The 25,549-nt window shown below is 39.8% G+C and overlaps 1 protein-coding gene across 2 annotated transcripts in view; it reads left to right on the top strand.

The window, feature by feature from the left end:
- Positions 1-24,955, top strand: part of rab11fip2 (RAB11 family interacting protein 2 (class I)) — a 36,308-nt gene extending 11,353 nt beyond the window's left edge. Inside the window, exons 3-6 of one of the 2 annotated variants that reach the window (XM_009307270.5) lie at positions 1,461-1,870; positions 3,704-4,046; positions 7,262-7,358; positions 20,186-24,955. In XM_009307270.5, the coding sequence (XP_009305545.1) occupies positions 1,461-1,870; positions 3,704-4,046; positions 7,262-7,358; positions 20,186-20,416 (1,081 nt within the window). In that variant the 3' untranslated portion in view covers positions 20,417-24,955. Of the gene's footprint in view, positions 1-1,460; positions 1,871-3,703; positions 4,047-7,258; positions 7,359-20,185 lie in introns of both variants that reach the window. The other variant, XM_009307269.5, reaches the window with a different exon arrangement.
- The last annotated feature ends 594 nt before the right edge of the window (positions 24,956-25,549 follow it).

The following is a 25,549-nucleotide window of genomic DNA, read 5'->3' as shown; positions in this document are numbered from 1 at the left end:
AGACAGATAGACAGATAGACAGATAGATAGATAGATAGATAGATAGATAGATAGATAGATAGATAGATATAGATATAGATAGATAGATGTAACAGGTATACACTAATCAAGTTTTTTAAGTTCTAGAGTTATGTAGAGTTTGCATTAACTGGAAAATTGACTGAATTTTAAAAGCTGATAAATGCTTATTGTGCATATAAAGTATTTATATCAAATATATAATATAATAAAATAAAACAATTTTATTTTTCCAAAAGTAATAATGGTCTACTTTGAAGAAATTGTGAATAAAATGTCATAATGTATATTGCATTTTGAAGAATTATCACACTTTTTAAATCTAAACCATATGCTTAAGACGTTATTATTTTTTATTATTATTATGAACATTAACATTATTGTCATTATTGTTTTTATCATTTTTATTTGACAACATTTGAAAAAGTTGAAATACATGATTTGAATATAAATTATTTATAAATTTTAACATAAACATTTTGATGGTAAATTTGTATCATTTTTGTGCTCTTGACAGTAAAATAGCCTCTAAATAGAATAAGCCAATAAAACATAGTGATTCAGATTTTGTCATAGTTTCCAACACTACTTTGTCATTTTGACATATGGATTATAACATATAATAACAATATAAATAGAATTTTAATAATTTAAATGTAAAATATTTAAATTCTATTAAAATAGGTGAAGCATTATTTTATATACTCTGATCTGTACTAGGGTTGTCGTGAAACCATTAATTCATTTTACGATACCATACCAGCTGAAGTATCGTGATACTAAGTTGTATTGCGATACTGTAATTCATAACTCAAATTAGAAAATTGTCAGTATATATTTAGTTATAACAGGCTCACTTTAAATTGAATTAATGATTTCCTTATTATTGAACAAGCATTTGCATGTCACTTCACCTAAAATGTATTCGTTCTTTTAGTGTATTTTGTAGATAACTGACCAAACCTACTAAACAATACATTAAAATAAACATACAAATTATACCAAATCAATTTTGTTACAAAAAGAACCTTTTTCCAACCAAATTATGCTTTATGAAGTGGTAATTTTTTTATGTTTCCTGTATTTATTTTTTTGTTTTTGTTTTTTCAGTCTTATCAGGTAAGAATTTTAAGTAATTGAAAATTTCATTTTGTGAGTCGCTCTTTTTAAGAGATTGTGGCACAGACTATTAAAAACATGGTCTATTGTTGGACAAATGTGTGTGCATTTTAGTAACATTTCCACATGCAACATTATGTATTGTAGATAGACCGTTTATGGCGATACTATTATTTACAAACTACAGTGGCACCGACAGTATTTTGGAGCCATAGTATCACGATACTACCATAGTACCGGTAAACTGTGCAACCTTGATCTATACCATTCTTTTATTTGTTTTTCACATGTTAAATCATATTCTTCTGTCCCTTTCTCATCAGCTGGTACACTCTAGACTCACGGCCTGGTAAGAAGAGAAAAGACAGAGGGAAGATTCAAGTTAGCATCCAGTTCATGCGGAACAACATGACCGCCAGCATGTTTGATTTGTCTATGCGAGACAAGCCCCGATCGCCATTCTCCAAGCTGAAGGAGAAGATGAAGGGTCGCAAACACGACGGTGCCTTTTCAGACACATCTTCCGCCATCCTTCCACGCTCAGGGCAGAGTGAGACTGATTCTCTGGCAGACCAGCACCCGCATTCGCACCCACAGGCCCCCACTGAACCCAAGCCAAAACGCTCGCTGCTCACGGGCACGCAGAAACTCTCTGCTGCTCACTCCATGTCTGATCTGATAGGAACTCACTTCAGGAACAAACTCGACTCCATGAACTCCATTGAGGAGAAAGGTGAGGACGTGAAATTATGTTAGAACAGTGTGCAGTTTTTATATTTATTTTATTTTATTTTATTGTATTTTTTTCATGATTATTTTTCACTTATTTGATTAATTTTGATTTTATATATATATATATATATATATATATATATATATATATATATATATATATATATATATATATATATATATATATATATRTGTATATATATATATATATATATATATATATATATATATATATATATATATGTATATATATATATATATATATGTATATATATATATATATATATATATATATATATATATATATATATATATATATGTGTGTGTGTGTGTGTGTGTGTGTGTGTGTGTGTGTGTGCGTGTGCGCGTGTGCGTGTGCGTGTGTGTGTGCACGTTTTTCTTAGCAACAAACCTGCATAAAACTGCCTACACGTCGTTGTCCGTAGTCACTAAATCAAAAAGTTATGAATTGCCATGAGATTGCGTTGCACTCTCAGCTCACATCATTCAAAAGAAAAGGTCCACATTGTCCCCCAATAATGTCAACAAACTGGACTGTTTTAGCAACTGGCTGAATGTAAAAGAGGACTAAGTAAAATTGTTTCTACTTATTAATTAATGTTCTCAACTTACAGCAGTACACTTTTGCAATGAGTACAATTGTTTGTATTCAATTCTTTATTTTTATAAAAATTTTCCATATTTGCAATGCCTGTATTTTGGCATTTTTTTGCAGTCCACTTAGAATCCAACTTGGAAATATTTTTTTTTTCTTTATTGGTATTAAATGTTTTGAAATTCAAATGGCTTTAACATGCCTGTGTTTTTATTTCTGTAATAAATATGGCTGTCAAGCCAGGATCTTGATGGTTTATTGTGGGTATGTTGTTTACATGAAGAAATCTGTGTTACAAGGAAAACAAAAATTCTAATAAACAATTATATTTTGAATTTAAATGGTTTTTGTCTTCCGTTTAATTTTACATTTGAATAGCCAAAATTACAAGTTCCTGTCTTTTAAATGTGATTAATCGCGATTAAAAAAAAAAAAAAATTGTGATTAGTTAGTTAATTTTTTTTATCGATTGACAGCACTTATATATAATAACAGTTGATGTCAGAATTATTAGCCCTCATGTTTATATTTTCCCCCATTTTCTGTTTAACAGAGAGAAGATTTTTTTCAACACATTTCTAAACATAACAGTTTTAATAACCTGTCTCTAATAATATATTTATTTTCTCTTTACCATGGTAACAGTAAATAATATTTTACTAGATATTTTTCAAGACACTTCTATCCAGCTTAAAGTGACATTTAAAGGGTTAACTAGCTTAATTAGGTTAACTAGGCAGGTTAGGGGAACTAGCCAAGTTATTGTGATGGTTTGTTCTGTCGAAAAAAATATATAGCTTAAAGGGGCTAATAATATTGTCCTTGAATGAGTTAAAAAAAAAATAAAAACTGCTTTTGTTCTAGCCGAAATAAAACAAATAAGACTTTCTCCAGAAGAAAAAAATATTATCAGACATACTGTGAAAATGTCCTTGCTCTGTTAAACACTGTTTGGGAAATATAAAAAATAATTCGAAGGGGGGCAAATAATTCTGACTTCAACTGCATAAATATATTTGATCTATTAAACATAGTAGATTATGTATGAGTAAAATGTACTTGTAGGTATGAGTAATATGAGTTTGTGTTAACCACAGACTTGATTTCCAGCATAAAACCCAAGAATCCCAACCCAAGTTGTTTTTGGGTTTTGTGCTACAAAAATATGCCAACCCTATTTAAATATATCTAAAAATGACGTGTCTTTGTCATCTTTAGGGGGTGCTTCATCTCACCGTCACTCTCAGAGTGATGGATATGGGTGCCCAGCCAGCGACGTTCAATGCGACCCCTTTTCCGACATCGGAGACAACATGCCCCAGAAATTCGCCACTCTTCCACGTAACCGCAATCCCTTTGAGGGAGATCAGGGGACGCTGTGGGGTGCAGACAAGAAAGAGAAGAAGGAGAAGGTCGGTCTTTTGGGCAGAGTGACTGGGAAGAAAGACGGAAAGAAAACTGGAGCACGAATAGGAAGCTCTGGAGACCTGCGTTCGCCAAACCCTTTTACCAGTGAATCCACTAGCGAAACCAACCCCTTCCTCTCACACTACAGATCCAGGTTTTTCTTTTATTATTTTGATCTGCTTTTATCCATTTTAAGTTTGTTTTTAGCTGGATTAATTGGGCTTTTACTACACTTGATTGAGGTCAAATTAGTCTTATATAACAGGGCCACAGAGTAAAAGAGAGAGAACTACAGCTTTCATTTTTTTCATAGCTGGGTTCTGATGTTCTTCCCTGACAGCAAAAGACTGTCCAGCAAACTCACAAGCAGTGGATTGTGCACAGTTATCTGCTTTTTATGTAGTTGGAGCATTTTAATTACTTGCGGTCTTCTCCCTCAAGATAATAAGCTACCACCATATAATGCTTATGTGATTAAACACGTCAGTACATAATAACTTATGTTATGATTATTATCACGTCTTCGTCGTTGTGCATCGAAAAACAATTAATTTTGACTCTAACCCTAATATTCCCAGGTATTAAAGGGCACATAGGTTACCCCTTTTTTCATATTAATTATAAGTCTTTTGTGTCCCCAGAATGTGTCTGTGAAGTTTCAGCTCAAAGCACCCATCAGAGTATTTATTATAGCTGTTTGAAGTGTCTGTATTATAGCTGGGAAAAGGTTGTTGCTTTTTTTTTGCACTGGGCCTTTAAGGCAAGTCATCCCCGCCCACCGTTCCCACGTGCCTGTCAGCAACATGCCTCAACATGCCCTCAGCTGCCTCAGAAAGCAGATCTCATGTAACGTTTGTGAGAAATACTACAGTAAGAACTTTACCAATTTACCAATTTACCAAGTATTTGATGCATTTTTTGTGGAGTTGCAACAATGAGTTCACGCACACACAGCGAAGACACACACACACACAAATAGCACAGACACTTAGCAAGACACACACGCACATACATAGCGTAGACACGCAGCCAGACACACACACACACAGACAAGTAGCGCAGACACACACACACACATACATAGCGTAGACACACACACACACATACATAGCGCAAACACACACACACACACACACACACACACAGACAGTGAGAGAGACACGAGGCTGTGCTGATGAAGTGAATTGCTGTACTTCATTACACACGTGCACACGTTTTAAACATGTTAAACTTGTAAAACTCACTCTTGATCACGTCTGATGATGATTGATGATCCTAGCAAACTGAACAGACCTTTTTTTCCCGGTTGCTTTGCACTCGTCCTGTCTTGTCGATATGATTTTATGCATTACTACGGAGACATGTTAATGCGCGCAGCTGTCAATCAATAATGGTGTGCGGGGGGACTGCACTCCTACGTAAAGTTGCAGTCGATCTGAAAACCGCTCCAATTGGTCCACCGTTTTTATGTTGTTAAATTTGAATTTGACTGAGTGTGTTAATTTCACCCCAATATGACAGGATATACACTATACTTACACACATGTATATCCAAACAGTTTAAAAAGTAGATTTTTACCATAGGTGCCCTTTACACCTGGCTCATACGCGCATATATTTCACAAATTAATAATAATAGTAAGTAGATCAGTGAAGCCATTTGTTTAGAACAATATTTCTTTCTACAAGTTTTGTGTCTGCTTGTTAAGCAGGAAAACATTTCTTGCGTAATAAAGCCCTTAAAACTAATACAACCTTAACATTATACAACATTACATCTGCTGGGCCTTATTCAGTGAGAAGAACTGTCTGGATATACATTATCCCTTACATATCATATATAAATAATATTCTAATAAAATAATTGCTTAGAACTGCATCTTGAGTTACAGTACATCTGCTGCTTGTCATTCCCAACCGCTGCTCTGTCCTAGGTGAGGACAGTTAAGAGCTTAAAGTTTATCAGAGAAAGTCTGTCATTAGGAAGACCTTATCGATGTCATTAGGCCCAATCCAGGCTACAGGGGCCTGACCAAGTCACAGTAATGAGATCTGAATGAGTGATAGACCGTTCAATTAACAATTTATCTGCCCGGAGCCTATCTGGCCGCTCTTCCTCTCCGATTACTTTCTCATCTTAGATCACAGGTCTTGTAGGGGTCACAGGTTAGCTAAAAAGACATTTAACATACCAGTTTAATGTTGTCTGTTTGTTTCATAGACTCACTTTTGACAACTAGCGTCCTTAATAGGTTTCATCCATCCAGTTTATCATTAAATGATCAGACCACTCATAACAGTACATCCATGTAAGCATGTTTTCCTGTCGCAGTGGCAGTGCTGTTTGATGGTTGTGGTATGGGTGGAAGAAATGTGTCAGGCAGTTGAATTTCCTAATTTCCTGTTATGATTAAAAAAAAAAAAAATGCAGATTATGGTCTAATCTGTAAAGTGTTGCAGACAGGTATTTTCCATGTGGATGGCACTGTTCAGTTTGTATGTATTTCTGCATTATATAGTTGATATGTTTTAAGATTTGGTGCTTGTTAACATTACTATAGTAAAATGACTATTATAATGTTTCATATTTTTAAAAAAATGCATGTAATATGCTTAAATTAAATGTTTATTAAAGTTCTAATTTTATTTTAAATTAAATAGGATTTAATGCAGTTTATTATTCATCAGAGAATCCTATAAACAAATGTATTCCCGTTTAAAAAAATATTAAGCTTTAACAATGTTTTTAACTGATAATAAGAAATTATTCTTGAGCAAAGACTTGAGTAATTATGCAGAAAATTTTGCTTTGAATCGCATTAATAAATTACATTAAATTTTAATTAAATAAATATTAATTTTAAATTGTAATAAAATTTCATGTTTTGGATAAAATAAATCAGACCTGGTGAGAGACGTTTTCTTAAGAATTAAAAAAATATTCATAGCAACCACATGCTTTTAAATGTATATATCAAGAAAGATATATCCATACATGCATGTATACACACTGTTGTTGTGGTTTAAAATTGCTCATAATGCGATTTGAGATTTTGGTCATACCGCCCACCCCTACTGAGAACCCGTAACTGGCTGTAATGTCTTTGTTGTGGTCAGTGACCAACTGTTAGGAAATAAAGAGTCGACTTGCTCTTTGCATGCAAGGAGGCGTCAAACCATTTCCTGACCCTCTGTTTTTCACATCACTAAAGGTCAACACCAAATATTACATTGAACTGTTGCGTGCAAGCAGCAGTTCCTGTGAAGGTTCTGTCACTTTACATGTAAAATAAAAGGGTATTTGATGTCTTTATTAAAGGCAACCTTTTTGACAGTTTTGTCTTTTCTTTCTCTCTCTTTCTCTAGCAGTGACAACATGAAAAACCCCACCAGTAATGAGGACCTTACACAGAGATTCAAAGCCTCTCCTGAAAAGAAACAGGTCATGAAAAATGCAAGAGAACATGTAAGTTCAATCAAAACATATTGTGCAAAGGTTTAGAATCTATGTTGCATACCATATTCATGCTCAGTTTACTTCTGGTTTGAAGATTTGACATTTGTTGAAGCGATGATAACATTAATAAAACTTAAAGTCTAAAACAGTTTGAGCTTTTTCACTTTCAAACATTTTCAGAATTAGTCAAAAACACTTTTGGAACTGTTACTTTCATTTAATTTGACCAAAACACATCCAGGTGTAAACCAGACCTATGGTACGTACATCAGGGCTATTCAATTCGCTTGTGATGGGGGCCAGTTCATAAAAAGCATCCCAAATAAAGGGGGCTGGAGAGATATAACTTGCAATATGAGGGATGACACAACAGAATATAAGAGCCCATATGTTGTATTTTTGCTCCTTAAGACACCAACGTTGGATTTGTCTACATTAAAATGTTGATATATTGTATTTTGAAACTACACAATATCAGTGCATTGTAAAATAGTTTTTTTATTATTATTATTATTATTATTATTATATATATTTTTTATACAAACGTTTAAATGTTGTATTTCAAAGCTCAACAAAAGCAGTGTATTGTCCGAATGTAGAAGAAGCCAAATTAAGCTCATTCATATGTTATGTTTTGAATTGCATAACGTTCGAGGTTACTAAAGTAACCCTTCGTTCCCCGAGGAGGGGAACGGAAGCACTATAAGTGGATTTGATTTGTAAAATCCACGCATTGGGAGGATTCGGATCAGAAGCCGCTTGTCTGGAGAGTATTGAACGGGCCAATGAATGAAATTAATTGGCAGCGTAAGCTTGCGCAGGTGTGCGACATCTGCAATTATCTCAGCATATAAGCACACCTGAAGCCAGCAGACGCCATCCTTTTAAGCTGAAGAGACTTTCAAACAGCTAAGGGACAGTCATTATGGCGACGGAGTATAGTGCTTCCGTTCCCCTCCTCGGGGAACGAAGGGTTACTTTAGTAACCTCGAACGTTTCCCTTCGGGGGGAACTTCAGCACTATAAGTGGATTTGATTTGTAAAATCCACGCATTGGGAGCCCATTGAAAGCGCCATAATGACTGCACCTTACCAACACCCCCGATGAGGAGATAGTCAAGCAAGCGTGACGCACCCACATCATGGGGGGCGCGGTCCTCCAACGTGTCCCTGGCCCTAATTTATCCTACTTCAACAGAAGTTTTACGGATTAGATATATTTTTTGGGAGTCGTGAGCATCTAGATAATTCTAGGAAATACGACAGTACGTTGGGAAGCGTGCAATCCCGATAGGGAGGACGCTGCGGAGGCCATCCGTTACCCAAGGGGGGGATAGATGGCAGAATTTACATATGGACTAGCCCTAAAAAGGGGGAGTACGCATAGCAAAAGAGTGGTTAGCGAAGAGGGAAGACACGGGTCCGCCCAGGGGGGGGACTTAACCGTTGCGGAATAAGCATATGGGATCGCCTAGTGGGGATCACGCATAGCAGGCACCTATACCCAAAACGCGGGCTGACCAGCGGGCAGACCTACAACGTAGTGGGCCAGCAAGTGACTCCTCCGCTGAGTCAGTGCTGGGGGCCACGGAGGAATCTGCAGGGCTCACCTGACGGGGAACTTTACTGACAGATAAAAAAGGCGCACGTACCTCCGTGTTAGGGAGAATGGCGCAGCAAGCGTGTTTCAACACCCTACCGAGTTGTCTCCTCAATAACCAAAGGGTTACCTAATACCCTTGAGGAAACCGGCTCCACTCGCAGATTGTAAAACCTTGCAAATGTGTTGGGTGTCGCCCAGCCCGCAGCTCTACAGATGTCTGTTAGAGAGGCGCCGCGTGCACGCGCCCAAGAGGATGCAACGCTCCGAGTGGAGTGTGCACGAACTCCCGGGGGACACGGCTGACCTCGACTCGAATAAGCGAGTGAAATGGCATCCACAATCCAGTGGGATAATCTTTGTTTCGATACGGCACTTCCCTGCTGCCGACCGCCATAACAGACAAAGAGCTGCTCAGATGATCTAAAATTCTGAGTACGGTCCACATAAATACGCAGAGCGCGAACTGGACAAAGTAAAGAAAGGGCTGGGTCTGCCTCCTCCGGGGGCAGCGCTTGCAGGTTCACTACCTGATCTCTAAAGGGGGTGGTAGGAACCTTGGGCACATAACCGGGGCGGGGTCTCAGGATAACGTGAGAGTAATCCGGCCCGAATTCCAGGCACGAGTCACTGACCGAAAATGCCTCCAGGTCCCCGACCCTCTTGATGGAGGCCAACGCAACCAGCAGAGCTGTCTTCAGGGACAGAAATCTTAGAGATACTGATTCGAGTGGCTCAAAGGGATCGGATCGCAGACTCTTGAGAACGAGGGCGAGATCCCAAGAGGGCCTGAGAGGGGGGCGAGATGGATTAATTCGCCTAGCACCCCTAAGGAACTGGATGACCAGGTTATGCTTTCCCATGGTGCCGCCAGCTACCGCGCTATGATAAGCGGAGATGGCGGCCACGTAAACCTTGAGAGTGGAGGGCGACAGCCTGCTGTCCAACTTCTCTTGAAGGAAAGAGAGCACAACACTAATCTGGCAATTTCGGGGGTCTTCTCTGCGAGAGACGCACCATTCAGTGAATAGACTCCACTTCAGGGCGTAGGCGCGCCTCGTGGAGGGGGCTCTAGCCTGAGTGATGGTATTAACCACCGCAGTCGGTAGGTTACCTAAGTCTTCCTCGCGTCTAGGGACCACACGTGGAGGTTCCAAAGATCGGGGCGAGAGTGCCAGATGGTGCCCTGTCCCTGAGAGAGTAGGTCCTCTCTCAAAGGGATCCGCCAGGGGAGGGCCGTCGCGAGGAGTGAGAGCTCTGATATCCAGGTCCGGTTGGGCCAAAGGGGCGCAACTAGCAGAACCTGTTCCTCGTCCTCCCTGACCTTGCACAGAAACTGCGCGAGCAGGCTCACTGGGGGAAACGCATACTTGCGCATGCCCCGAGGCCAGCTGTGGGCCAGTGCATCCGTGCCGAGAGAGCCCTCGGTCAGGGAAAAAAACAACTGGCAGTGAGCGTTCTCGGGGGAAGCAAACAGATCGATCTGGGCCTCCCCGAATCGCGCCCATATCAGCTGAACAGACTCGGAGTGGAGTCTCCATTCTCCAGGACGTAACAGCTGTCGTGAGAGCGCATCGGCTGCACGATTGAGCGTGCCTGGGACGTGAATGGCGCGCAGCGATTTCAGCCGCGGGTGACTCCAGAGGAGCAGACGGCGGGCGAGCTGAGACATGCGGCGAGAGCGCATACCCCCCATGCGGTTGATATACGCCGCCGCCGCCATACTGTCCGTCCTGACCAGCACGTGTTGCCGCTCCAGCACCGGTAAAAAGCGGTGGAGAGCGAGGAACACTGCCAACAGCTCTAGGCGATTGATATGCCAATGCAGCTGGGCACCCTTCCAGAGGCCCGCAGCCGCATGCCCGCGACACACGGCCCCCCAACCCGTGTTGGAAGCGTCTGTTGAAACAACAACATGGCTGGACGCCTGTCCTAGAGGCACACCGGCCTGTAGGAACGAGGGGTCGTTCCAAGGGCTGAGGGCGCGGCGACACAGCGCAGTAACCGAGACCCGGTGTGTGCCCACGTGCCATGCGCGTCTGGGGACCCGATCGTGAAGCCAGTGCTGAAGTGGTCTCATATGGAGCAACCCGAGCGGCGTGACGGCGGCTGCGGATGCCATATGCCCCAGGAGCCTCTGAAAGAACTTCAGTGGGACCACTAGTTTGCTGTCGAGCTCCCTCAGACAGTTCAGCAACAGGCGAGCGCGTTCCTCGGAGAGGTGCGCTACCATGGTGATCGAGTCCAGCTCCATCCCGAGAAAAGAAATCCTCTGCACGGGGGCGAGTTTGCTCTTTTCTCGGTTGACCTGAAGCCCCAGTAGGCGGAGATGCCGAAGCACCTTGTCCCTGTGCATAATCAATTGCTCCCGCGAGTGGGCTAAAATCAGCCAGTCGTCGAGATAATTGAGTATGCGAATGCCCGCGAGCCGAAGGGGCGCTAGGGCACCCTCCGCGAGTTTGGTGAAGACCCGCGGAGACAGAGAGAGCCCGAAGGGGAGGACCTTGTACTGCCACGCTCGACCCTCGAACGCAAACCGCAGAAATTGGCGGTGGCGTGGAAGAATGGAGACATGGAAATACGCGTCCTTCAGGTCTATGGCTGCAAACCAATCCCGAGGACGAACGCATTGGAGAATGCGCCTCTGCGTGAGCATTCTGAACGGCAGCCTGTGCAGACAGCGGTTCAAAACGCGCAGATCTAGGATTGGCCGTGACCCACCGCTCTTTTTGGGTACGATGAAGTATGGGCTGTAAAACCCACTCTCCATCTCGGCTGGAGGAACCGGCTCGATTGCACCCTTCGCCAGGAGGGCAGCAATCTCCTCTCGCAAGACAAGGGCGGACAGTGGGTTGACCCTATAGAAATACACGCCTGTAAACTTGCGGGGCCGTTTCGCGAACTGAATCGCGTAACCGAGTCTGATTGTGCGTATGAGCCACCGCGAGGGGCTGGCCCGCGCTAACCAGGCAGGCAGAGCCCTCGCTAATGGAGTCATCGCTACAATCGCTGACGTACCAGCGGTGGGGCAGCGCGGAGTGGGTGTGCTGATCCGGGAAGCACGAGGGTCCCGCGGAAGAGCTGGAGGAGAGCGATTCGCTCTGGCTCCGCACCCTGACTCCGGAGAGGGGGCTGGAGGGCTGAGGGAAGGGAGACCGTCCCCCCAGCGCTCGTGAGCCATTGGCGAAGCACGTAGAGTCTGCGAGCCGGAAGGCAGCGCGTCCCGGACTGGCAGAACTCGTGCAGTCACATCCGGGGAAGGGAAAAAGTGCTCTTTTACTGATGTTTTGGTGGCACTGAAAAGTACCGTTGTTATCGGGGCCCCGCCCTCCAGCGGGGAAAGAGCAAGTTTCCTCTTCTCCGGATGGCCTGTCTCAGGGACGCTTCGCGGTCCGTTTACCGGACTTAACGGCGCCCTGGGCAGGAGGGGCTGCCTGCTTTCGAGGTGAACGCCGCGCCCGCTTGGCCGGAGGCGCAGGCGGGGGCGGGGCAGCACTCATTGGCGGGCGCCCTCGGCGAGGAACAGCGGAGGTGGATGGCTCGGCGGGCGGAGCGGGCTTACGGCCACGCCGATAGATGACATTGCCCATCGCATCCGACTGCTCTTTCACCGCCTTGAATTCCTGGGTAAATTCACCGACGGTGTCGCCGAACAGGCCAGCCTGGGATATGGGCGAGTCAAGAAAGCGAACTTTGTCAACGTCGCGCATATCGGCCAGGTTTAGCCAGAGGTGGCGTTCCTGAACCACAAGTGTGGACATCGTCCTCCCCAGCGCACACGCGGCGGACTTAGTAGTCCGAAGAGCATAGTCGGTCGCGGTGCGCAGCTCATGTAATAAGCTTGGGTTGGACCCGCCCTCGTGCAGCTCGGCCAGCGCCTGCGCTTGGTAGCGCTGGTAGGTGGCCATCGCGTGCAAAGCAGAAGCAGCCTGGCCCGCAGCCTTATAAGCTCTGGCTCCGAGGGAGGCAGACAACCTACAGGCTTTGGACGGGAGGCGGGGCAAACCCCGCCACGTAGAGGCGCCGCACGGACAAAGATTGACCGCGATAGCGCGCTCCACTGACGGGATCGCCTCATACCCCCTGGCAGCTCCGCCGTCAAGGGCGGTGAGGGCGGAGGCACACGCAGCACGGGCAGAGAAAGGTGCCCTCCAAGACTGCATGAGCCTACTGTGCACTTCCGGGAAGAAGGGGACGAGAGGCTTCGAAGGCTTCGCCTTCTGGTCCTCTACGTAGCACCCATCTAGTCGGTCCGGCCGCGGAGCTGGGGGATAAACCATCTCCAACCCCACGGCCGAAGCAGCCCGGGAAAGCACGGCTAACATGTCCGCTTCAGGATCCGATTTGACAGCGCTCACCTGCCCGGAGGGGGCGAGCGGGTCCGGATCTTCGTCGGACAGTGAAAGCCCACCCTCCGATGCCGCGGACGACATCTGATCTCCGGTGTCAGCGAGTGTGAGAGCTACCATCTGGTTAGACGGATCACTCTCACCACCCGAAGCTTGGATGGAGCGCCGTGAGGAGCGAGAGGTCCGCGAGCCCGTGGGCGGCGGATTATCTCCCGCTGAAACCCTCAGATCTGCCCGAGCGCCCGCTGCTTTTTTAGAACAGGAGGCAACTGGGGTGGCTCGCTCTCTTGCGAAAGTTAGCCGCGATCTTAGCTGTGCAACGGTCATGGCATCGCAATGACGACATGAACCGCCCGCGAGCACCGCATTAACATGCTGGACCCCCAAACATGCAATGCAGTGATCGTGTCCATCATCCGGAGCCAGGAAACCCCCGCATCCAGAAACGCACAGTCGGAGCGCCATCCTGAAAAGGACGTGCTGCACGACTGTGTTGCTCTTTTAGGAAAGTTGCAACTATACGCACCGCTCTGGAGGACCGGACCCAAAGAACCGCAGGCAAGGGAGTAACCCAGCTCGACCGTCTGCCACCGCGAAGACCCACTCTGGACCGGGAGACACACTCGTTCGCTCTGAAGTGCTGATCAGCAAGAGGAACCCTCATCGACTCACTCAGAAAGGATCTGAAGCGAAAAGGATGGCGTCTGCTGGCTTCAGGTGTGCTTATATGCTGAGATAATTGCAGATGTCGCACACCTGCGCAAGCTTACGCTGCCAATTAATTTCATTCATTGGCCCGTTCAATACTCTCCAGACAAGCGGCTTCTGATCCGAATCCTCCCAATGCGTGGATTTTACAAATCAAATCCACTTATAGTGCTGAAGTTCCCCCCGAAGGGAAACAATAGATTTTGGTTGTATGATTGTATAGTCTGAAGAATAATCATGGTTTCAGGGTTATCACGTCTACTGTAAATTTAAGCTTTATATGAGGTATTTAAATGAACTGTTGTTATCATCTGCCTTCATACATACATAATCATTTTAATAATTAGTAATAATTCATCTATATCTTTTGTTTACATTGCACTGAAAGCCCCGCACAACTCTAGCTGCTACAACATAAGACGTTTTTTTTACTGGGTGTGCCTGTATATTGGCATATATTCTTACATTGGAAATAACAAACTTGCGAGCAGAAAAGGCACGATATGTAAATGTAAAAGCTGGTACAGTTAATCAAGTGTGCATGTGTATTGTGCAGTTTCGTTCTGTGCAACAGAAACACTGCGTTGAGAAGCCTTTACGGTTAAGTATCCAAACGTTTTCGCCTGCTCACGCAACTTGCTTAATATCAGGTTACTCCCGCGCTGTGCAGCCTTCAACTGCAGCTTGTGCTGTATTGAACAGACGCACGTCACTTCATAACTATAGCGGCTGATTTTCCACTGAACTAAATTTGTTTTTGATGGTCACACTATTTGGAGGACCGGAACAAATTGCGTCCAATTTTGGCTTGCTGGCGGCCAATTGAATAGCCGTGGTGTACATTTACCTTTGCAATATGTGTTTAGTTTTCTAAAAAAATAAAAGCAAAACACATGACTATTATTCTTCAGCCATGATAGTCATTGCATACACTAACCATAATTAATTTTTTTTGTAATAAAAATTGTTGTCAGTGCACCTACAATGATTATCCACACTAACCTTGATTTTATTTATTTAACTTTTAATTAAAATCATGTTTTAGATTTTGATATTAAAATGAAATGAGGCTATAACATTTAAGTAAGACAAAGAATTAGGTGTGGGATGGATTAATGATGAGGCAATATACGAGGATTAGTTTCTTTACACCAATTATTAGAATGGGAAACTTAGCAATGATGATAATTAGCAAAATTATATTTACAATAATGTTAAACAAACAAAAAAAAGTAACATGTTGACCAAACCTAAAGAAATTTACAAACCAAAACAATTCTTAAATCCAACTCCTAAATGGCAAAATAAAATTGAGATTTTCATTCTATACAACACTCGAACCAAACTAATTATACTAAAAAAAGTCAAAGTCAAAATACTCAAAAGCTTAATCTAACAAAACAGAAACTACAGTATGCTAATAGAAAAAAAAACAAAAAAAAACAAGAAACCAACAGAAAATCTTTGTACAATTTAGTGTCACTCAGCAGCCAAAGAACAAATCTTACTCAGAATCACAGTTCAACAAGTAAACATAAGTTACACCAGACACACAAAGTAATTTACAAACAACCAAAGACTATGTGGAGCATAATGTATGACGAGGCAGATCACACACCGTACAATGAATTTGAAGGCCATTCAATCTATTAGGCATGGGACAGGCAGAGCTTATGGCGTCATAACTGTGGTTGATGGGGAGTTCAACCAATAAACACAAATTAGACTGATTTATACTTGTCAAGCACATGCGTATGGTCCGGAGCAGCCTTTGCGCGGTCACATAGCCCTCGTTGTGGCACCTCTCTAAAAATGTAAATACACCTCACAACAACGCATAGTGCAAGTTGCAAGTTCTGTGATTGGTTTGTTTAGTAGCTGTGACGAGTGTGGGCGATGCTAAGAGCCACGAACCGAGTGTTTACAAGTGTCGAGTCCATTGATCAGTGGAGTTCTGTGAAGGAGCTCCAGATGAGAACTGTTGTTTTGAGTTTACCTTTATGACGAAAGTTGTTGCACATCCGCCAGTTCCCACCTCTGAATGAGCAAATTTTAGCTACTTGTACACGAAGGGAGCATTCAGACAAAACAAAACACTTGCGAAGAAACTCGTTTCAGAGGAACATAACTTAAACTACTGGCAGCTTGCGTTTTGAAAGTGTTATTACAGAGCAACACAAACAGAACGCAGAATTATCAATGCATATGTGCAAGGCGAGCACCATGGGTCACACCGATCACTCGACACAGAAGTATAAACCAGCCTTATGTGTGGGTTACAAAGGGATACAAAGATATGAGAGTGAGGAAACAAATGCATATACACAAAACACAGGTGGAAGGTAACACCATGGTTCATTTGAGTGGAAAAGGACTGGTTTTAGCATACATATTTAAAAGTTCTTTTGTAAATTTGTGTAATAATCCTTTTTTTTGTATCATCGAGACCATATTGTCATATTGTCACACACTGTACAACATGCGACCACATAAAAACAAGCACATTAGTTTCCATTTTTAATTATTGCTAAACAAGGGTGCATTTTCACATTGTCATCGTCCAGTCTGTCCAGATGCAGTTTGACCACATTTCTCATAAGTTTTCCAAACTTGGCCGAAGTTTTAATTGGTCATTTACTGCAGCCCTATTACACATGCAAGAGGATGATGCTGATCTCTGACTGAGTATCACTGGTGGTCGCTCTGCATGGAGGGCCATTTATCTAATTAACAGCTGAAATGGGTGGTCATCGTCTTTGATCTGCATGTAATTTGAAGCAGTGTGATGCTATTAGTGCGCTTCCATTTCGTTAGCGAGCCATCTCGGACGGCATGTTCTCTCTCACTCAATAATTGGAAATCTAATCATTAATAATCCTCAGTTTGTCACTGGTCTAATTTTACAGCGTAGGTCAAAGCGCGGTCAGCATTAAATGTGGAAAGCTGCCCTCTCTCGCTTTGTCATAATTATGCTGATTGCGATCGTCATCGCGTCCGGTAACGTAACGTTTGCTTGCCTGCCGTGTGAGAAGTGATGTTGAAACTGGAGACGCACTGCTGAAAATGGCTTTCCTCACCCATTTTTGAGGTTATGTTAACACCACATCCGTGAAATAGTGTCTCTGGCACTCTGAGGCCTTAATTAAAGGATGGGGGGCGGCGGGGAGAGCCAGCCGGCCGAGGCATTTCAAAGGACTTGGAGTTTCAGATTTTCAACGCAAAGGCCCTCATTAGTGCCCATAATGAGACAACTGAAGAATGCCAAGTGGAAGTCTTATCTCTCCCACACTCCTGATTGCCTAAATCTGCTCATCAGCTGCTTGCCAGTTCATGGTCATTTCCTGGGCTCTTTTCCTGCCCCCGCTTGCTTGTGCCCTGGTGGGTTTTCGCAATTCATGCAGCATCTCTTTCTCTAAACCTTCCTTTGATTCGCCGCTCACTGCTCTGCGTTTGCCAGAGAGTGTTGTTTGGCTTGCATTGTCTATTGACACTTAGCTCGACACCTAAAAATACGAATTTTATTGCATGCAAGTGGCGTCAGCAAACAAATTATGAAGCTGTTATGAAATGATGAGGATTTTTAGTGGATTTATGAAGTCAGTTGACTAGATTATTGCATTAGGAAAGTATTCCACCATCATAAAGCATCCGTTTTTGGCATTAATTTTGAACACTATTTCTTTTTCGTAACAATAGAGTCAATCGGCGAATGTTTTTCTTGAAAAGCGTAACTTTTTCTTGCAAATAAATTCTGCTTTCTATTTTGCTATCTAATGCGATGACGTTCGCATATTTTAAATGTGATTTATGCGTCTAAATACTTCTCAGGGCCACCGTATTTTCACTTTAGCTCCTAGAATGACAGTTTTATGGAGTCAAATTTGCTCTGCTGTTTCCTCGGGGAAAAAGAGAAGGAATGTTTTGTTTTCATTACCGTAATCTAAGGAGGATAATCATAATCAAAGTGTCACATGTATAAACAGCTGTCCGATATGGTGGATCAAGTTCAAACCCAGAAGCAGTTCAGACGCTGAGGCTGCAGGTTAAAAGTGTTTGGGCTTGTTTCTGCAAAGGATTATTACCCAACATGTGCAGGTTATTATTAATCTTTCATTTATTGTTATACATATAAACAGAGATCATTTGTATGGCTTTTTTATTTGATGAATCACATAGGACTTACAAATATTCAGATGTCATAAATTTAAGGCTGTAAAATGTCTTGATAGCAGAGGTTGAAAAATGTGGGAATTTACATATATTTTTAGTTTTTTTAAAAGTGTTTATAAATAACCAAATGTTGTGAAAAAAAATCTTACAATAATTATTTGACCACCAAAAACATTTAGCGAGCACTCCTAAAATGCTAACAAGCAACAAGTAATGAATAACGACTATATATGTTTAAATCATTATTAATAAATGTATACTGAATCTCTATTAAAACAGATATTAAAATATCTCTAGTATTTAAACAGAATTACGATTTATATGTAATAACATCAGTGTTTTTTAAGTTTAAATATCCTATTTAAAAGCTGAACATCATTTTTTAATTTAATCATGCAACTTTTTAAATGTAATTAATTTAATACAGTTTTATTAAAATCATAGATAGCTTTCAAGATAGATTTTCCGCGGATTATTTTCTTGAGTTGTCCAATAATGAGATGAAATCCAGGTCTGTGTTCTGTTGTGTTGATGTTGATTTTAGGTGGCGGTTTTCTTGTAATTAACTTACTGTCTGTAATTAGACTTGACTGAAAGACAATGATTAATATTTTCCACAAATGAAGTGGAGAAGCTCTTCAAGAGATTTTATCTGCTGACCGCATTTAGTGCATGTTTTCACCTTGACAGCAGAAAGTGTGAATTTGTCAAACACTTGTTGGCAGATGAGCAAATGTTTCTAAATTGCTGTTCCCTCAATATCATGCTGAAGTCAGACACATACACTTCTTGTGTCAACACATTATTGAGCTGCTTAATAGAAGCGAAGCTTGAACGTTTAGAGCAGCACCGTTAATAAAAGCTCGTTTTTGCAATAAGCTCTCTATTGATGGAAACATTTCATAACATGTTTATTTTATGTGTCTACATTAATCCGAATATATCTGAAAATGGCATGTTTATTTCATAACTGTTTCTTTCTAAAGTTGCTCATGCACACTGAAACTTAAAATAATATTATCTAATTATCATACTGCTGATGCATTAGACATCATTTTTATGCAGCTCTCATGAACACTTGATTCTGATTGGTCAATCACACTATTCTAATGTATGCTATTTCCAGAAAACAGTCACTGAAACTAGTATGGGTACTTTGAATAATCTTGATCTGTTACACCACTGTTTTTAATACATTTTCTGACATTTTTGCAGAGATGTGATATCAAAACTGTGCAAAGTAACTTTTATATAGTCTAGTTTTATTGTGTAGACAGTATAGTAAATCGCAAACACTGTTTCATCCAAAAATCGAAATTATTTTAATAAAATCATCCTATGAATGTTTTTTTTCTGTAGACTGTAAACAAACCTGAAACCAAAAGCTATCCCAATTAGCCAGTTAACTAGGAAAAGAAAAACAATATGAAAAGCCAACTACATTTACAAAAATCTATACCAAAAAAATCAATACTATATATATATATATATATATATATATATATATATATATATATATAAATGTAAACAGACTCAATGCTCACAAAACTATCACACACCGTAATAACCAATTATAGGTTCTATATTATATTATATTATATTATATTATATTATATTATATTATATTATATTATATTATATTATATTATATTATGTTATGTTATGTTATATAACTTTTTATCGTGAGGAAAGTTTTTATGGTATATTGCAAACAATAAAATTTCCTGGAAGTGAATCTGGTCAAAAAGTCAATATATTTTAGATCCTCTTTGCTGTCCTAGATCAGTTCAGCTACTGCTTGTGTCCACTTACAATCTAACACAAAGCCTTCAGATGAACTTATTGGCAAGTTGAAGTTTGGACATAAAATGTTGAATGCCAAAAGAAGCATGTGATTAATTGGAATAGAAGTTTAATTTCCCAGCATGCTACAAGCGATTAAATAGTGGTTTCAGGAGGTTTTTTTATGCAATAACAATGTAATGCCATGTGTTTTTCTTCATAAATAGGACCTTGAACATCTGCAGACGAGTGTAGCGGCCTACAGCAATCTCTCCTTTGAGGAAGTTGTGCAAGAGCTCATTAAGCAGAAGGATGTTGTAAAGAAGAAAGATGCTCATATTCGGGAGTTGGAGGACTACATTGATAACCTGCTGGTCAGGGTAATGGAAGAGACGCCCAGCATCCTGAGAACACCCTATGAGCCCAAGAGAAAAGCTGGAAAGATCTCGAAAAAGTAAAGAATCACTGAAGAATATTGTAGCTTAAGATTTCTGGCAAAATATATATATTGCTTGATAAAGGACCCTGGAGTGTCACCTGGGATTGAACACAGGTCTATTTGTTCACACATAGACAAATTTCATGTGATAAAGTTACTCTAGGTTTGCAAGAACATTGTGACAGAAGCCAGGCACTAAATGTGGAGATGCCAAACCCCCCTATTTAGATTTTTTCCATGACTTTATTTAGATTTCTGTTTTTAAGATTCCTTTGAGCTGTCAATTAATACATGATGAGTGAATATTTTTTTTAATATTCACGAGCAGTCATTCCTAGCTAAGAGCAGCGTTCTTGTGTTTTTACCGAAAATAACTGTGTTTAAGTTGACTTTTACTTTGAATTCAGTCAGTATAACAGAATTCAGCACTTAAAAGTCTTGGTACTACTGTGTTTTACATTTATCACTGGGGTGGACTATCTATATGAGGCCTTGAATTTGCTGTGACTGAACTCACGCTGCAAAAGCTGCTCCCGATCAGTTGAGGTACACATTTGTCATATGCAAAAATGGAAACATAAATTAGTGGCACCACCGGACATAGAAACGCATGTTTACTGGATGTTTTAGCAGCGGGGGTGTTGATTTACTGGAAGACCACTCTTGGGTTTGACAGGGTAATTCTAATAATAAGTGTAAACAAGTGATGGAGACTTGTGTTTGGTGCCATATTGATTGGTTGGTTACAGGATGCTGGTACTGAAAGCTTATGGTACTCGTATATATCTAACAAATAATAATACGCTGATACGGAATACACTACTAAATATTTATTTTGAGCTTAATTGCAGTGAGCATATGGCATATATGAATGACACGGTTCACTTTTAAGTCCCAGAAACAAAAGAAACGTGTCGCAGAAGTGTAGAAATGAGCATCCAGTTTCCAAAGACTTTAATCTGAATGTTGAATTGGAAAGTTCTGCTTATGAATATATTCCGTTTATCACAGAACAGTCAAAGATTGTAGACTGATTGTTTTGACTGGGGAAATTTTGATTACTGATATCCGATATCACTATGTTTGGAAGCCGATAAGTGATATATAAATAGGCCGATAAAAATAATCTGTCTGATTACAGAAACAAATGGCAGACAGTGGGCAAACATATTTTATTTTAAACCTTATCTACAGCAAATAAGGAAACTGCAAGGAAATGTGTTAAAAACACACACACAATGGAAAACTACCACACTGTGACATCATTCTAACGGGCCAATAACAGTAACATTACAAATAAGCATTTATTTACAGATACTGATATGGCATCCATATATTTCCCTAGTTTTGACCATTTTATTAAAATGTAGCTATTTAATCAATATGTCAAACACAGAAGTATTGCAAATCTACTTTCAGCAAGTTATGAAACTCAATTTCTTATTTTAACGGAGCCAGTAAATTTAAAATGAAAGTGAATACGTTAATTTAATTGGTCTTTGTAGTCATTTAGTTCAAAACGTTTATAGAAACGTTCAGACAGTCGGATTTATTACTATGTTTATCATGTTTACTACACCAGAATCACATAGAAAAAACAATGATTGTTTACAGTTTGCGTTATAGTTTATACCTGCCAAAATTGACCAACGCTTCTATGACTTTGTTTAATGAACAGTGAACTTGTTTTTTGCTGGAAAACCAGAATGAATCTCTTAGAATTTCCAAAAGAAATACTTTTATTTTGTTTACAACAAATTTATTAACCATTCCTGTTACAAACTTGGGAAGATGTTTGTATTTTAAAATGCAAGTTTTAAACCAACCAAGTCAATCAAAGATACTTAAAACCTTTTTCATCAGCTGCACAAAAAGATTTATTAAAACAAATAATTCACAGCATCAGTTTACATACAGTGTATATATATATATATATATATTCATATATACTGTATGTTTTGCAATTGTGCTAAACTATTATGTGTTTTCAGGCATTTTTAGAATAAAAAAAGAAGATTTTTTTTGACTCAATTAATTAATTTTAGATTTCAAGCCAGTACTCTTGAATATTTATACACTTCTTACAGGGATTACTGGGATTTGTCTCATTTCCTGTTACCTACGGTACATATCTTTTCAGAAAAGTACATTGGCTATCATTTATGGTAATCTGAGCATTTATTTTTCATCGTAACCGTTTTTTTTTCAATGTTTATTTTTCGAACATAACAATGTTACACTGGAGTGTGTGTGTTTTTTGAACAACATCGGTGCATTTGCACACCAGACACTGAAAAAATGTGCATTTGAGAAAACTAGAATGATTGTAATGGAGATGTAGTTTATACTTTAAAGGGTATAATATGTTAGCTCTTAATGAAACTTTATACCAGGCAGTTCTTTAGACAATAATTACCCATAATTTTTTTTTTTATTTATAAAACAACATAATGTATAATTTGAGTGTATATACTGTAGATCAGCTGAAATCTTTCCAAGTGTAGTTTTTCCTGAATGACATGGTAAAAAGAAACACTGTGCTGGTTAGTTTACAGGAAAGGAAGTCACGTCTTCTCTAATATTGGGTCACAATGAGAAAGTGTTGTGTTCTAATCTAGATGTAAATTATTCATGTTTTGTTTGTTTAAAGGTTTATTTACCTACCTTTTAGTATGTATTTGGAGAGGTTTACATGTGTGTAATTGACAACTCACGTCAAAATCATTCAGTGCCACGAGCAGTGTTACACAGTGCTGTCGTTATGGCTCTTATTTCATGTCAGTCTTTGAAATATGACCTTTACTTGGTTTTGTGCAAGTTGGAATGTTACGTTTTTCCATATAGTGCTGTTTACTTGCTAGATTTTGTACCATTTTAATACAGGCATATGTGTTAAATGATTTATTTACTGTAAAAATCTTACAAACATGTTGTACAATTGACTTACACATGATATTAAATAATGTTCTGCATTATATGTAGCTGGCCAAAAAGAATCAGTTCAGAGTAACATTAACTGTAGTGCAGTTTACTCTTACCATTTGAGTATGTTTTATTTCTCTGTTCATTGTTTCATATCTGCACTGCTATGCATTCATTACATGCCCCCCACCCCCCCACCCCACACACACACACACACAAAAGAGCTTTTGATCAAATATTATTTAAAACTACTAACTGTAAGTATGTATTGCTGTGTTTTTATCGTACTCAGCCAAGCACTTTCCTCCTTTCTGTTTTGTCTCATTGAACTGGAACTGCTATGCATCTCCCTAGAGAGCAATTCCGTGTGGTACTTTGAATGTATTTTGACCAATCAGTAATGTCTGTAATCACAAACACAGTGTTGAGCACCCTGTGTAGATCTTATCGAGCACTAATTATATCACAGAATACACAGCTGACGCGATATTTTCTTTTCATTTATATGAACAATGGTCAGCACGTTGTTTATGGTTTCGTCGTGGTTATTCATCAAGAAGCCAAATAATCATCTGATGTTTTTAATGAATATGATTTAGCTTTTATGTGTATTTTTGTAATATCCATTGGTTTAATAGTTTACTGTAAATGTTTAGCCTACCTTTTTCCTTTTCTATTTTTTTCTACTTCTTTCCTCTCGTGGCTGTTCATTTTTTTTTTTGTTGTTGTTGTTTAGCTATGTTTATAGTTCTTCAATGCGTAATGTGTTACAGTAATTCATATGCTGCTGTTTTCTTAGCATTTTCTAACAGATGGTTTAGATGAATTTACATACTTTCATTGAACCATGAAAAAAGATCTGAAAAATAAAAATAATGGATTACATTTTCTGAATAAAGCATATTAGCTGGACAATAGAGAAGTTAAAACGCATGGAAGCAACAGTATCAGCATTTATTTTCTTTTTGATTTTGTATACATTAATCTTAGTGCTGTAATCATATTGAACATAAAATACGTTTGGACCATTGAATCACTGTACAAAATGCTGGGTTCCACGTAATTCCTTCATGTTTTGCTAACACAAAACAATTGTTAACTTCATCGTTTTTACAAACTTGAACATGAAACAGTTAAGTTTTTAATTGTGCTGTTTCAACTCATTTTAAATAAGTAGTTTGAACAAGCAGCAAAAGTAATTTTTTTTGAATGAAAATTTATTTTCTGTTTAGTTTTGTATACATTAATCTTAGTGCTTTCAGTATTTTGTATCATACATTCCTTCCTTTTAAAGTAATAAGTTTCCTCTAAAAATGAACTTGAATTTCTAATGGTGTGTAAATAACACTACTTAGAATTTAGAATTTTACCCTTGGAATTTGCTTACGGTGTTTTAAGGATCATTGTTAAGATGAGGACTTTTCTCAGTGAGACACGTTTCTGTAGGGTGGTTACACATTTTTGCGTAGATGTAGTTATTGATGAATCATCCAGAAGCAACACGTCTGTCTTTGCATTCTTGGCATGCAGCATGAATGAGTGTAGAAGCGAGAGCTGAGTGTATTGTCTATGTGACTACCATATAAAAGGGTGAAAATGACGGTACCACCCATTTCAATAAATCTCCTGTACTTCATGGCGTGTTTCCTTTATTGCTTTGTTATATTATTTGGCTGCTGAATAAGCTTGATTCTGATTGGCTGATAAACACTGGGGTAATAGTAGTTCTAGTAGGGTGTTGATTGCATACAAACACTGAAATGCATGTAAACATTGCCCTGCCCTGTCACTTTGTTTTGTAGCTTAAAATCTTGAAGTTGTTAAACTTACCGTTTTGCTATTAGTGACTTCTGTCAAACACTGTTGAGAAAGACAGACTTGAGCTATTCAGACAAAACTTTATACATAAAGTTTTGAAACTGAAAATCTCTGATATTTCTCAGTAGCAAAGCTCTTGAAGCAGTTAAAACATACAGTTTTGCTATTAGTGACTATCGGACACTTTTAAGAGAGTAACTTGAGCTTCCGTTGGTATCCCTATTTTTTATTAATTAATTATGGTATTTTGTCAAAAATGTGTAATCAATTTGAATCTAATCCAAGTTTTAGGAATAACAAATAATAACTTGACTTAGTTGATCATTTGGTATCAGAAGTGGCTTATATGAAAGGCAAACGCCTCTAGATTTCGCCTATTTTACCAAACTGAAATATGATCATGGCTTGATTT

The sequence above is a fragment of the Danio rerio genome, chromosome 13, assembly GCF_049306965.1.
Source record: "Danio rerio strain Tuebingen ecotype United States chromosome 13, GRCz12tu, whole genome shotgun sequence".
Classification (NCBI taxonomy): domain Eukaryota; kingdom Metazoa; phylum Chordata; class Actinopteri; order Cypriniformes; family Danionidae; genus Danio; species Danio rerio.
Note: the sequence above shows the minus strand (reverse complement) of the source record. Positions and strands in the feature narration are given on the sequence as shown.